The following is a 16,765-nucleotide window of genomic DNA, read 5'->3' on the forward strand; positions in this document are numbered from 1 at the left end:
TTTTTTTTTTTAAGAAATAAAGGATATATGCCTAATTTTTGTCTGAACAGGAAGACAAAGAAATGTCACTGCGTATAGGCCTAATAATCTGTTCGAACAACTTTACATTCATAAAAAAAAGTATGAAAGAAAATTGGATAGCCTTAGTCCGCTAAATTCTTCATAAATAGTTTATTTATGACATATTTGTTTTTGATGTTGTTGATAGTTTATTATATGACATGTCTGTTTTGACGTTGTTTCTTATTTTAGAATGATTGATTGTTAATTAGTTCTCTTCATTTATTTATTTCTTTATTTCCTTTCCTCACTGGGCTATTTTTCCCTGTTGGAGCCCTTGGGCTTATAGCATCTTGCTTTTCCAACTGGGGTTGTAGCTTGGATAGTAATAATAATAATAATAATAATAATAGGCTAGGCCTATTCTAATTGCGTACATCATTTCAAGAATTTATTCCGGGCTAGTTATCAACCGAAGATATGTCACTAAAAATTACACTGAGATTGTAAACACATAATTAAACCATACCTGACTTTATGTCTTTAACAGGTAAATTAAAGGAGGGAGTGTCTGCGGTTTTCTTTAATCTGTGATAACATGATCGGTGGCTTTTGAAAAATATCTATAAAGAAAGAATTAATAAAATGTTCACCAAAAAAGTATATAAATTATTGTTTTTGAGTGACTAAAAATTAAAATCAAGATGTGTGATGTTGTAAATTGTTAAATTAGATGGATTTGTTTATCGAATAATGCAATTAAATGTGATTATACTGTAAATATTGTGATTGTAAACAATATGTAATTTAACTTTTTAATAAAAAGATGAAGAAAAAAAATGGGATAACTCCTCTGGTAAAGTTGTGGTAGCAGTTCATGTTGAAGATTTCTTTCGTAATCTTCTGTCCGGAAATGGAGAGAACAAATTCTGGCATCCCTAACATTAATGCTATCGCTTCTTTTACAAGTATTAATCCACACTTTCGAAACCTCGGGGTATTTAGGAAACCTATAAAAACAAATCCCTTTTTGTCTGGAACTATTAGTGCACCCAAATTTTTTTTTATGTTAATAGTTTATATATGACATGTCTGTTTTGACGTTACTTATTTTAGAATGATTGATTGTTAATTTGTTCTCTTCATTTATTTATTTCCTTTCCTCACTGGGCTATTTTTCCCCGTTGGAGCCCCTGGGCTTATAGCATCTTGATTTTCCAACTAGGGTTGTAGCTTGGATAATAATAATAATAATAATAATATGGAACACCCACCCATAATGGTGGGGTGTTCCATGCAACAATGCAACTGACATAATGACACTGTGACAAGTGCATCGCTCCGTCGATGTACTCCAGTGACGTCACCTTATGTTATTCCGTCTTGGGTGGAACTTCAATAGTTAAAAATCGCAGTGAATCCAATATTGAACAGGCTAACATGTCTCTTTTATGTCTGAAAGATCTATTTCAATGTTACGGTTTAAAAAAAAAAATAATCTAACTTATTCATTACTTCTCTTGTACTTTATTTCCCGATATCCTTCCCTCACTTGGCTATTTTTCCCTGTTGGCGGCCTTGGACTTATAGCTATTAATAAAAATAACAATAACAGGTTTTTATCAAACGTATTAAGATGAATTCCATGTGACGAATCATAAATTAGGATGAATCTCCAAAACTGAATCGAAATCTCCTGGTGTAAGCTCAGCTTTACTGTAGCCAAGAAAATATCGTCAAGGATAAAAATGCGCGCATTTCATCAGGATAATTGGGACTGCGTAAACACCTCTGAAGTCAGCTGGGATAGACGAACGCAAAGGAACAGTTTTATATAAAGAACACTCCCTGGTAACAAACCCCTAACAGCCACCCCGCCATCCCCCGTCAATAGCGCCCTCCCTACCCCAAAACCTCCCCCCTACTCTCGATATGGCTGCTTCTCCCACCAGCATTCTCAGCAAAGCAGGACGAGAGAGAGAGAGAGAGAGAGAGAGAGAGAGAGAGAGAGAGAGAGAGAGAGAGAGAGAGAGAGAGAGAGAGAGAGCACTCTCCGTAAAGCAGGACGAGAGAGAGAGAGAGAGAGAGAGAGAGATCTGGACCAAGCACCAAGGCGCAACTCGAAAGGCGAAGAGCACCCTTACTCGATGTTGAATGGAGAATTTCTCTTGTCTAGTTATTTCTTTTGTTGGTTAACATTTGTTACAGTACTCAGAGATCATCTTCTTCAAATCTTCACGATCTTCCCGTTCGATTGAATGATTTAAATCAATAGACAATAAGTTAATAAATGGTCTTATTTTTTCTTTTAGTTTTAGTCGAACTATGGCAATACTACAGTGTACCCTTGGCCCTCAAGACTAGTTTAAGCTTAATTAGTATTTTTTTTCTACTGCAAACAGTTGAAAGAAGTCTAGAATCGACCAAAACACCTCCAATCTGCTAGAAACGATACGAATAGTTGGCATAAGTAAAGGAAAAAGCAAATAGAGACGACACAGCAGAGGAGCCATTCCCGACCGTACCTCTCCTCGGCAGTTCCTGCCCTAGCGCGAGATTCATCAATAATACAGCGTTGCCACATAGCCTGACCGTCCACAGACACACGCGGCATATCTGTAAAACCTTCCCTACATCGGGGACTTTGCTATTCCTATCCACGAGATTATGCCAAATCCAGCATTGGTCGAAAATCTTGACGTTGAGCTAAATCGCCAATTAAACCGGAATATATCAAACCACGAGTCTGTGCAACTTTATCTTATTTTCCTCACTAATGAGCTTAAAGCTTTCCCTCTCCCCCCCTTCACGTGTGTGTGTGTGTGTGTGTGTGTGTGTGTGTGTGTGTGTGTGTGTGTGTGCAATGCGGCCACTGAATGGTAGAACATCTGGTTGGTTCCTAGAAAAGTAACTAATTATCTCAGCTGGTTTTACTTCTAAGAACAGCCACGAATAGTGTACCCTTTAAAAGTGAACATTGTAAGATTGAGAGCTATTAGTAATTCTGTATATTATCATAACATTTCTATTATGTTATTTAAATTCAAATATCGAAATTCACTGTCAGCAAAAGAGTAGGAACATTTTATTTAACAAACTCCCAAATAACCTGCGATTTATAACATATTGCAGTTTTTTTTTTAAAGAAGCAGGTTAACACGAGTGTTTTATTCTGTTTAATGTTGTAATTTGACTTTGTTTAGACATTGGTATTCTTGCACAAAAAAAATGCCAAACAAGTTAATAATCAATGCTTTGTTCCATATTAACAAACCACAAAAAACGATGATAATGATAATAATAATAATGATAATAATACTTTAAACATGAATTTATTAAAACTCTATACAACAAAGATATCAAAGTGATTTCAATCTCTTTTAGAAATATATTTGCTTTTCAAAATCCCAAGATTCAACGACACGGCAAGGCTATGTACTTGAGAAAAACAAACGCATTTGCAAAAATCATACATACCGAATAAGAAATAAACTTACGTCAAATAAACCTTGCTTCATTATACAAAATGGTTCTTAGAACTCTCATTTATATATATATATATATATATATATATATATATATATATATATATATATATATATATATATATATATATATATATATGTATATATATACTGTATATATACACATACCACTGACGAAATCTAACCGAGGCCCTTGGCATCAATAGGCGTAGGAGATGATGATAATGACATTACACGCACACACACATCATATATATATATATATATATATATATATATATATATATATATATATATATATATATATATATATATATATATATATAATATATGCAAAATTTTTACAAAAACTGATATTTCATACTTGGCCCAAACCCATCAGGCATTTCATACATTTCCTATGCATTCTATGGCATGCCGGAATTTCACACATTGCCAGTAACATTATATATATATATATATATATATATATATATATATATATATATATATATATATATATATATATATATATATATATATATATATATATATATATATATATATACACGCATACATCTGATTCTTTCCAAATTCTCATATCCTGAGAGAGAGAGAGAGAGAGAGAGAGAGAGAGAGAGAGAGAGAGAGAGAGAGAGAGAGAGAATTCTAACGTGAGAAAAAATTGACGCGAGCATGATATATGAGAATGACAGATATTTCGACATAAAGAATAACAGAATGGGTCCCTAGAGATTGCAAAAAAAAAAAAAAAAAAAAAAAAAAAGGGGGAAGAAGGAGAAGACGATGGATTGACGAATTATGAAAAATTGCTGGTATAGCCTGGCACAAAAAGACCATAATCAGACAGCAGTGGAAGAACATGTCTGATGACTTTGTTCTGCAGTGGACTGCTAATGACGACAATGAGAGAGAGAGAGAGAGAGAGAGAGAGAGAGAGAGAGAGAGAGTACCCACTGTCATGCCATATGTATTATCTGAAGGTATCTTCACAATCAACTAAACAATTGATACTCGTAGAATTGTGTTAATGAGGACTAAAATCTACGTTGAAAATGTATTTCCAAGTTATCCATACAATGATTGGAGTTACGTGTAGGTTTTTTATATTGAGGATTATTAAAGTCGTGAAATACTTGCAAATTATATGAGATTCAAATGTGCTGATTGTTGCATTTTATTACTACAGGTATGTCAGAGTAAAATTATATATATATATATATATATATATATATATATATATATATATATATATATATATATATATATATATATATATATATATATATATAATTTTATTATGAAATATCTGTAGTACTAAATGTAACAATCGGTACATTTGAATCTCATTAAATTTGCAAATATTTCATGAATAAAATCCTCAATATAAAAACCTACATGTAACTCCAATACATATGTATAAATATTCAAATAAGCCATATATATTTTTGATACATTAATGTCTGGATTCTCTTAACGACCTCGGGATCAGAGCCCCAGGCGAAATCACATTCTTTCTTCGCGGCCAAGTGGCTTAGTCACTGTCTATACAAGCTTGCCGACCAGGGTTCGATTCCCGGCCCAAATAAGCCATATATATATTTTTGATACATTAATGTCTGGATTCTCTTAACGACCTCGGGATCAGAGCCCCAGGCGAAATCACATTCTTTCTTCGTGGCCAAGTGGCTTAATCACTCTCTATACAAGCTTGCCGACCAGGGTTCGATTCCCGGCCGGACCCAAGCTCTTGTCTTTGTGTGATTTCGCATGGGGCTCTGATCCCGAGGTCGTTAAGAGAATCCAGACATGAATGTATCAAAAATATATATGGCTTATTTGAATATGAAAAACACGTCTAAATGTGCAAAATTTATCATGTATAAATATATGACTATACCTGTATGCCATTGAACAAGGTCCCAGTCTTTATGTCCCTTGGCAAATTGGACACGACGGCGCCTTTGTTTCGCAGTGACGAGGGGCTTCACACGAGCTTTTACTTTGGAGTAATTCAAGCGCTTCTGAATGTTCTCTTGAATTGTTCGGACAGAGACGTCGCCAAGAAGCTTAGGATTCTTATTCTTCAGTTCCTTAGCTGTTATGGAAGGAGTAATGTCCAACTCACGCTTTAGAAGCTTCAAAGCCTTCGGGGATATCTTTAGGGCCTTGCCCCCAGCATGTTTGTGCACGGGAACTTTATCACCACCGCCCTCAGCCCGCCATTTTTTCAAGAGTCGAGACACAGTTGACTCAGTCACACCCGTCTGGTTGGCTATTTCTCTATTATTCTTACCAACTTTATGCAATTCAATCACTCTTACAATGTTATCACGACCTGTACGATTTCCAGGCATCATACAAAGGGCAGGGCACACCCCACCACACAGCAAAATTTCACAAAAAACGAAAAAAAAAATGAGGTTCTGCGGAGGAAAACACTTGCACCGACGTTCGTTAACATACTAACTGATTTTTCCCCTGATAGCAGCAGGTTTGCACAACGATCCGCACTTCTTCCCCGCCCCTGGGGCCCTCCCCCTGCCCCTGGGGCCCTCCCTCCGCCCCTGGGGACCTCCCCTACCCCTGGAGAAAATCGGAAGGGGGAGGTAACCCCTCGCCCCTGGGGCCCTCCCCCTGCCCCTGGTTCCCTCCTCCTTCCGATTTTCGACTGTATAAATGAATATTCATAATGTTTTCTTTGAATGCCTCAAGCTTTAAACTATTATGGTTTTCCTGGGGAAGATTTTAATAATTCTCCATAGGGAAATCCTTGCTATTCGTATTTTCAGTTCCTTTCTTTTCTTCAGTTGCAGATTTTATTATTGCTGACAACAGTTTAACAGTGATAAAATATATACTTTCACGTGATAGGCTTTATGATGTACTCACACACCGAAATAATAATAATAAAAATAATAATGATGATGATGATGATTCGTAGAGATTCTGGTAAATAATGCAATTTGATAAGAATTAAGCTTTGTCAGATTCAAGGCTTACCATTCAACGTTGGCAAGGCCCCATCTTGTAATAAAATTGCATTTCCTGGAGTTGGAAGCTGAAGGAGTTCATGCTTCAGATTTCTTTTATAAGCAGTAGATTCAAAATGCAGGCTACAAACTCTTGCATTTTTTAATATTACCAGGAGTGACAAAGCAGAACTGCATCCACTTCTGTTGCACCTCCAGATCTTTAGGAAAACGATGAAATTTCACTTTTGTATTTTCCTTTCGCCTTTGACTTGATCTGCATCCATAAACTGAACAAGTAGCCATTACCTAGACGGACCAGGTGAAGAGAGCCTTAATTCGGTGTCGGTGTGAGACAGTTTCCTTGTTTTACACTCTGGTATGGTCAAACACTGACTGATCTTTTTTTTTTTTTTTAATTGAGCCTCGGTCAGTGCAGCCACGTGACGTCATGCGCAAAATTGTCTTATTTTGGTCAGAAGCGGTCTAACCCTGTACTCTATTAATCCTAGGCAGGTCACCGTCTGATGTTATGCACGGCAAATAGAAAACGGGATCTCAGCCTAGCACAAATCAACTTACCATTTGGTAGATAAAGAGATGGAACAGCGTCGTTCTTCAAGGTCCTCTGATTCCTTGGTCTTTTGCAATTCAAAAGTCGTGACTTCAAATCGTCTGCATAATCACATGGAGTAAAGTGGACTGAGCATATAATAGCATTTTCAGTGTTTATTGCATTTGCGCGAAGACATGCGTTTGTCCATATGCTACTGAACACTTTGTCCTTGGGAAATCTGAAATATCTAATTCCAGTATCTTTCGTTTTTGTTTTGGTATTCGAACAACCAAAAACTGAACAGTTACTAGGCATTCTGCAACTAATTCTTTTAAGTGTTGTTCACTCTATGTATACATAGAAATGACTAAGTGTGGTGCTGAGCCTGGACCCAGGGAAGGTCAAACTGGTTTGGCGCAGAAGACGACATCAGATGGATGCGTCATCAATAATTCCATTATACATGTATGATGTAAGTATAATTATTTTCATATAAAATATATACACATACAGTAGCTCTCTCTCTCTCTCTCTCTCTCTCTCTCTCTCTCTCTCTCTCTCTCTCTCTCTATATATATATATATATATATATATATATATATATATATACATATGATATTTTGTATAATATATATATATATATATATATATATATATATATGATATTTTGTATAATATATATATATATATATATATATGCTGTATATATGTATAAAGTATATATACATACATATTTCACGTTATAAATATAGAAATATACTTTATTACACCCAACCTTATTTGCGTTACAATCTAGAAATATTTTTTTCAACTATCACACTTTTTATAATGAAAAGGCTAGTTCTTTGAAGCAGTCCAGTTATAATAATAATAATAATAATAATATCAATAATAATAATAATAAAATACATTGCAAAGTTAACATGCATAAATTCATAACGCTAACATATTGCAAGACATTCCTATTTCTTCTTGGTTTGTATTTATTTTTCCCTATGCACATAACTTGAATGAACTTTGATTGAAAACATAACACCGGATGATTTGCAATCATTAGTAACGTTAACACCACTTAGTAATAAGACTTATTAATTATGACCTAAGAAGTAAACAAAAATCCCAAAACTTACCTTCTGACTTGGGTAGATGAAGTGTTGGCATTGCATCGTTTTTTAACCTTACTAGATTTCTTGGCAATGGGATTCCCAGTAATTCATACCGTAAATTCCGCACATAAGCAGATGAATCAAAATGTATGCTGCAAATCCTAGAAGACCCTGCATTGAAACAATCTTCTCTCTTACACAGATTAACCCATTTATTTTGTAATGCTTTATCTTTAGGAAACGTGTGAAAAATGAGATCACCATTTCGACAAGAATTAGAACTACATCCATAAAGCGCACATATATTTGGCATTATTTCCTCGTAGCAAAATTTATCAAATACCAAAGCAAAAAACCTAATCACAACCGCATGAACAACCCTTCCTCTGTTAACACTCCTATACCTGAGTCACGAGTGACTGAGAGGATAATAACCTCAACGTTCGCGGCGTGACGTCATGTGCAACTTGGTCGATTTTTGGGGCAAGTGTGGACAGAGCTTGGTCCTGGTAAGACCACACACTGCAAATAGCTATCTCATTTTAAAGTCTCTTTTACAGTTTAAATAGGAAAGATCTATTTCAATGTTGCTACTATTCTTCAAATATTTCAATTGTGCATCAATAATCTTGTAGATTATATATATAATTGATTCCTTTCCTCGATGGGCTAATTTTACCTGTCGGAGCCCTTGGGCTTATAGCATCCTGCTTTCCCAAAATAGGGATGTAGCTTAGCTAATAATAATAATAATAATAATAATAATAATAATAATAATAATAGGGCGTGCTATCTCGTTGAAGAACATATTATTTCATTAAAACTACCAGGTAACTAAAGTTCAGGTCGTAGCAGAATGGGTCAATGGACATGAGACAAAACGTATCTCTACGAAGGGCTCATAGTTGGCCACCATTGTATCGATCACACGAAGCCTGTGACTCCCTTACAATAATGCTTCCAAAGTGAAAGGAAACGCGAATTGAAAAAATAAACATGCCAAGTGATCTTTCAAATCCTATACAAGGTCCATTCAAAAAGTATACGACTTTGGTCCATAAAGAAAAAAAATTGCACATTTGAAAAAAAAAATTTATTCAATCACCTTCAAAGTACTCCCCTTGGGAGTGCTCACACTTTTCCCACCGGTGCTGCCACTGCTGGTAACATCTCTGGAATGTTGACATTGGGATGGTGTTAAGCTCTGCCGTCGTTTTTCTCATAATTTCCTCTCTCGACTCAAAACGCTTCCCTTTCAGGATTGTTTTGAGTTTGGGAAACAGCCAGAAGTCACAAGGTGCCATGTCTGGAGAGTAGGGAGGATGCCGAACAAGTGGAGTGTTGTTTTTGGCCAGATAAGCTTGGATCAGGTGGGCAGAATGAGCAGGTGCATTATCATGGTGCAGTTGCCAGTTTCGCGCCGCCCACATTTCCGGCCGTTTTCGTCGTACAGCATCTCTAAGGTGTCGCATAACCTCTAGATAATACTCCTTATTAATTGTTTGTCCTGCTGGTGCGTATTCATGATGCACAATACCATTGGAGTCAAAAAAACATGTCAACATTACCTTGACATTGCTGCGAACCTGTCGTGCTTTTTTGGGTCTTGGTGATCCCTGATGCTTCCATTGTGATGACTGAAATTTAGTTTCCATGTCAAATCCGTACACCCATATCTCATCACCAGTGATGATAGTCTTCATGAAGTCAGAGTCATTGTTAGCACGGTCAAGCAGGTCTTGCGCAATTTCCAGGCGGAGTTGCTTCTGCTGTTCGTCCAGAAACTTGGGAACGAATTTAGCAGACACTCGTCGCATGGCCAAATCTTCCGTTAAAATTGTCTGAACTGATCCTTTGCTTATTCCTACTTCTTCAGTGATTTCGTTGATGGTTATACGACAGTTGTTCTCCACTATTCGACGAACAGTTGAAATGAATTCTTCGTTTCTGGTGGTGGATGGCCTGCCTGACCGTGGCTTGCTCTCAACTGAGGTTTGTCCTTGCTTGAAGCGATTATACCACTCCTTTATCTGTGTTATTCCCATGGCTTCATCACCAAAGGCTTGCTGAATCTTCTGGATAGTTTGCACTTGTGTATCACCAAGCTTGTAGCAGGACTTAATGCAGTAGCGCTGCTCGATGCGCTCCGACATGTTGCGTAAGGCCGATACTCCGACGAGCTTGTGCTGGACGTCTGCACTCTAGCCCTCATAGGGGCGGGTACTGCCACACACTAAAGATTTAAAATTTACACGCATGCGCAGTAAGAGTGCTGTCAACTCCCACAAAACGAAGTTGCTGATTGGTGAATTATTTGTCCTTTTATGGGCCAATGTCGGATACTTTTTGAATGGACCTCGTATATGTATATTTTTTTCTTTTTATTAAAAAGTTAAATTAATATTCTTTAAAATCACAATATTTACAGTATAATCACATTCAATTGCATTTTTCTATAAACAAATCCATCTAATTTAACAATTTACATCACACATCTTGATTTTAATTTTTAGTCACTCAAAAACAATAATTTATATACTTTTTGGTGAACATTTTATTCATTCTTTCTCTATAGATATTTTTCAAAAGCCACCGATCATATTGAAATTTACTCCTATATTATGTATAAGTAAGCGCTAGGTATCGTCATTGTTTTTCAGAATTACTTTCAGTAATTATCGAAGCCGGGAATTGATTATTATAATTTTAAAATGATCTTAAATAATAATTAATAAAGGTACAGGTGTAGCTTCCAAAATAGAACATTTATTTCATTTTATGGTAAATAAATCTTTAAAGACATCCTTGTGCAGCAGTGCATCTGTACATCAGCTCATGTGAGTGTATATACAGACAAGACATTTAGCTGAAGAGGGAGATAACCGGAAAGAGGGAAAAAATAGGGAGAGGGAATAGCAGGAATATAAAAGAATTTAAACTTTAATGCGTTATAGATCACCGTCAGCTCGGCACATCCCTCTTCGCAACACTAGCGCTCTATCTCTCTCTCTCTCTCTCTCCCTTTCTCTCTCTCTCTCTCTCTCTCTCTCTCTCTCTCTCCCTCCCTCCCTCTCTCTCTCTCTCTCTCTCTCTCTCTCTCTCTCTCTCGCTCCTGCCCCCCCCCCCAACATGCCTTCCACTGAGCCGGTTTCGTTGGGAGGGATAGGGGTGGAAGAACACGCAGGATGAGACAGGGCACTGGGAGCGGGAAGGGGGAAGCCGGCTTTTGGCCTCCGCGAAGCAATATAAAGAGGGGCGGCCCTGCGCGTTTTGGTGTACTAATGTCTGAGGCACGGTGGGACAGTGCAGTATCTCTCTGTCTCTCACTCCCTGCTCACTCTGCTCCCTCCTGCTGACGGCCTCTTCTTGGTTTGAAAACCAACTTGTACAACGGTCGGCACCATCCATGTTTTAGGCGTAGAAATTTAACCTGTTTTTTTTTTTTATCTTTAGATTGTAAATCAAACTAGAAGTCGAATAGCATAACCGTATGGTCAATAAAACAACATAAAAAAAGTTTTCTGTGATGCAATAATTGTATTTGTTATTTTTGTCGACTTAAGTCGTCGCCACGGCATTCAGACTGACTTGTCTTGCACGGAGAGCGTGTGGTTAAGTATCCTGTGGCGTCTCGCGTCGCTTTAAGTCTGTCTTGGTTCTCTTTTTTATCCCGATGGATCCCTGCCCCCCACGCCGGGATCCATAGGAATATTTACAGACGCTTAACAGGGAGGCGAGATACAGCGGCGTCCACGTAAAAATATAGGTAAGTAATAAATTGCCCGCAACACGGGAGGGAAAAGCGAGCATATGTTATGGCGGTTCTGCGGCCCTTTTGCTGAAATGATAAAAAGTGGCAGTGATCAGAGCATCTTGGCAGTTCCTTGCTAAACTTATTAAAAGAAATGTGAGCCTGGGTGTTTAATCTTCAAATTCCGTTTCTTTTAAAAGTTGCCGTAAGTAAACTATAGAATTATTTCGCCGTTTGAACCAGATTTTTCAGCGTACGTGCTAGTCTCGATCGTTTGTGGCCTGGCCGTACTTCGGTGCACGGCACTCTGTTCAAATATACTTTGGTGTACGGCACTCTGTTCAAATATACTTTGGTGCACGGCACTCTGTTCAAATCTGCTTCGGTGTGCACGCCACTCTGGTCAAATCTGCCTCGGTGCACGGTACTTCAGTTTAAATCTGCTAATGTCCGAACTTGCATATGTGCACCATCACTAACATTTTAACGTCTGTGAAATTGGGAATAAATTTAAAAGAAATACTACTGTGGTATATTGTTCGTGGGATTAATCGTTAACATATGGAATGTTTATACATGGAAGTAGGTCTATGTACATATTTCGAAACGCATGTGTAACGTACATGGAAAATTTCACGACAAATGTTAACCTTTTTGTGGTAAGTGATCTATTCTTTGAAAAATTCGAACTCGACATGAATACTTCGAAATTAAAATGAACAAGTTTGTAATTCCAATTTGTAGTTCGAAAACAAATAGTCAAACAAATAGCACATATATATTCTAATGATTATTTTTTTTTTCTTTTTTTATACTTGTGCCGAAGTGAAGTGTTTTGGTATTTCCATCAACATAAAGAAACCTAGATTACTTTTTTTTTTTTTTTTGACATTTTAATGCAATAGATTCTTTAATGGGCCGAGTCGACATTATTCAATTAAAGTTGTTGAAATATAATCTTCGAATTTATTTCTCATAAGATGGAAAGTTATTTCTCAAGAAAACACTTCCAAGTCTTACGATAGGGCGTTTGATGTTCTTTGAAAGCCAATTTCAATTAATTACACACAATTTCTTAAAGCAATTGGTCATGACCCGCGAATTTCACAGCTGTTTTCATGAGGCTAATTAGCAAAGAATTCAAGAAAATCATTAATATCTGGATGTTACGATAAGATTTCTACAGCTGTTTTAATCAGAATAATAAAAGATTTTTAAAAATCTTTAATTTCGGGTTAATGCTATAAAAATTTCACAGCTGTTTAGATCAAAGTAATGCAAGATTTCGAAGAAATCTTTAATTTCTCGTTGTTACTAGAAGATTTCCACAGCTGTTTTAATCAGGAAAATAAAAAAATTCAAAGAAATATTCAATTTCTCGTTGTTACTAGATTTCCACAGCTGTTTTAATCACAAAAGTAACAAATTTCAAAGAAATCTTCAATTTCTCGTTGTTACTAGAAGATTTCCACAGCTGTTTTAATCAGAATAATAAAAGATTAAAAAAAAATCTTTAATTTCTGGATGTTACGATAAAATTCCCAAAGCTGTTTTAATCAGAATAATAAAAGATTAAAAAAATCTTTAATTTTTGGATGTTACGATAAAATTCCCAAAGCTGTTTTAATCAGAATAATCAAAGATTTCATAATCTTTAATTTCTGGTTGTTTCTATAAAAATTTCACAGCTGTTTTGATCAAACTATTCCAAGATTTCAAAGAAATCTCTAATTTCTGGTTATTACGATAATCAAACTAATCCAAGCCTGTGCGTGCTTTAAAAGGCCAGATATCCATGTAATGCCAGTACAAAGATGTGTAGCTGTTAGCGGCATGGGGAAAAGAAACATGTTTCGAATATAATTCATTGTTTCTGGTGTACGGTTTTTTTTTTTTTTTTCTTTTGCTAAAGCATATTGCAAAAAAAATTTTTTTTGCTAAAGCATATTGCAAAAAAAAATTTTTTCTTTGCTAAAGCATATTGCAAAAAAATCATAAGTCAGGCAGTTGATTAAAAGGAGTATTATTATTATTATTATTATCATTATTATTATTATTACTTGCTAAGCTACAACCCAGGTTGGAAAAGCAAGATGCTATAAGCCCGGGGGCTCCAATAAGGAAAATCGCCCTGTGAGGAAAGGAAACAGGGAACAAAAATAAAATATTTCATGAACAGCAACAACATTAAACTTTAACAAAACAAAAGTAGAATAAAGAAACTACATCAAGTGAAGTTAATACATTATTTTTTCCTTTTTCTAAGTTGCCCTGCTATCCCGGCCAGACACGGACTGGAGAAATTTACAATCCTTAGTATCGTAAGCTCATCTGTGAATGATTAAACTTACTTTACGTTATTATTATAATGATCCTTATATTAAATAATTTGGGAACGTTATAGCCCATTATATATATATATATATATATATATATATATATATATATATATATATATATATATATATATATATATATATATATATGTGTGTGTGTGTGTGTGTATATATATGTATATATACATACATATATACATATATAATATATATATATATATATGTATATATATGCATATATACATACATATATATATATATACATATATAATATATATATGTATAAATATAAATAAATAAATATATATATATATATATATATATATATATATATATACATATATATATATATATATATATATATATATATACACACACTGACACAAACATATGCATATGTATGAGGTCTTGTTCACTGCCATGCTGCCCAGAACCTCACCAGAAAATGCAACAGCTGACCGAATCTGTACTTGATCCATCTGCTGCCGTGTCTTCACTTTGGCGAATGTTTCCCTCATCACCGGATCCTTGTCAATAGATGACTTGATGTACTGCAGCTTGCGTTTGCTTGGCAGCACCAAAAACTCCCTGAGCTGTTCATAACTACACTTGGGGTATGATTCAAGAGCAAAACGATAATCATTCATGAAAAACTGTTTTTGCGATAGAAGTTCCAACTGGCGTGTCAAAAATACCAGCTTCTTCTCATTCTCGGCGTTCACACAGGCTGACGTGTGGGTCTGAAGAAGAGTGACAACATTCTCAATCATTTTGTCAAACGGGATGTCATAGTTAATTGCTAAGCGCATAGCTTCGGCGAATTGACCATACGACCTCAAACCATTGTTAGGATGAAGTGTCTTACCCAGTGGTACATTAATGCCTTTCTTGAATGCACGGCAGATCAGTGGGCTACATAAAGTGGGCGTGTTTTCGACAATCACAGACAGGCTGCATTCACTGAAATTTTCTGTCATGAACACACACACTAACCTTTCTTCCAATCTTGAAATAATCAGGTTCTTGTACTGTTTCTGTAGGTAACATTCAGGTCTAAAAGCATCAAATGAAGTAATCGTATCTTCCTGAGGAAAATGCGTTAGTTGCTTGTTTTCGGGCTTCACCGGGCGAGGTAGAGGTTTTGAAGATGGCAGACATGAAGCAGGTACACTGAAGACACTGGGAGGGATCGTAGGTCGCACATTAAAGACACTGGGAGGGATCGCAGGTCGCGAAGACCCACCAGGCAATTTGATAGAAGGAGGGTTAGCATCCCAGTGTTTCTCACAAATGAAAAATGTGTCGGAATCAACAACAAAGTTCTTACGTGGTGGTATTACATCAAGCCACTTCTCCCTTTCATAACGGTCTTTTGGCAATCGAAACACTCGGCACCTGTTATTCTTGTTATAATTACCTTTGCAGTTCAAAACACCACACTTATTCGGCATTTTGAATACACAAAATCAGCAATAACCTATGCTAACAAACACTATCCACTTTTAAATGCAGCCAGGCAGGAAAAATGGAGTGCCACCACCTTCCACCTCCACTGCTTGTGGCACACTGAACTGGCCTCTACTAGCGGAGCCAGGAATCTGGGTGTGCAGGTCCTGTGTAATAGTAGTCCTTTATATACAGTATATATATATATATATATATATATATATATATATATATATATATATATATATATATATATATACAGTATCTATCTATCTATCTATATATATATATATATATATATATATATATATATATATATATATATATATATATATATATATATATACAGTATGTATTATAGCCACGAAAGGAGAATTGAAAAAGACTTGATTGGAGTCCAATCAAGTCTTTTTCATTTCTCCTTTCGTGGCTCTAATACATTTTATATTCATCACGTGTTAGCTTTCGTGATTTGTACACATATATACAGTGTATATATATATATATATATATATATATATATATATATATATATATATATATATATATATATATAATATATATATATATATATATATATATATATATATATATATATATATATATATATATATATATAATATATATATATATATATATATATATATATATATATATATATAATATATATATATATATATATATATATATATATATATATATATATATATATATATATATATTATATATATATATATATATATATATATATATATATATATATATATATATATATATATATATATATATATATATATATATATATATATATATATATATATATATATATATATATATATATATATATATATATTATACAAATTGGTGTGTATTAGTTCATTCTAGTTAAGTTCTCCGAACTTCTCTTGAAAAATCCATTAAGAGGAAAATCTGCAGGGAAAGTCGTTTTGTGCAGAATCCACTACAGAATCTCTGTATATCACTTTTAATACAAAAAAAAAATCAACTAAAAATAAATGTTAACTTGAGAAATTGCATAGCTAAGGGTTGGGTTAGCATCAATTTCACGCTTCAACACAGTAAGTGAATAAGGAGACACCTTAGAGGCCCTAC

General features: G+C 35.1%; 1 protein-coding gene across 4 annotated transcripts in view; it reads right to left on the reverse strand.

The window, feature by feature from the left end:
- The window catches only part of LOC137620609 (hepatoma-derived growth factor-related protein 2-like), a 369,983-nt gene that overhangs the window by 259,962 nt on the left and 93,256 nt on the right, over positions 1-16,765 (reverse strand). Inside the window, exon 1 of one of the 4 annotated variants that reach the window (XM_068350890.1) lies at positions 9,225-10,314. The exons of the other annotated variants lie outside the window; for them this stretch is intronic. Coding sequence (XP_068206991.1) covers positions 9,225-10,272 — 1,048 coding nt within the window. The 5' untranslated portion in view covers positions 10,273-10,314. Of the gene's footprint in view, positions 1-9,224; positions 10,315-16,765 lie in introns of those variants that run through there. 4 annotated transcript variants of the gene reach the window in all.

This window comes from Palaemon carinicauda, chromosome 27 (genome assembly GCF_036898095.1).
Source record: "Palaemon carinicauda isolate YSFRI2023 chromosome 27, ASM3689809v2, whole genome shotgun sequence".
Lineage (NCBI taxonomy): Eukaryota > Metazoa > Arthropoda > Malacostraca > Decapoda > Palaemonidae > Palaemon > Palaemon carinicauda.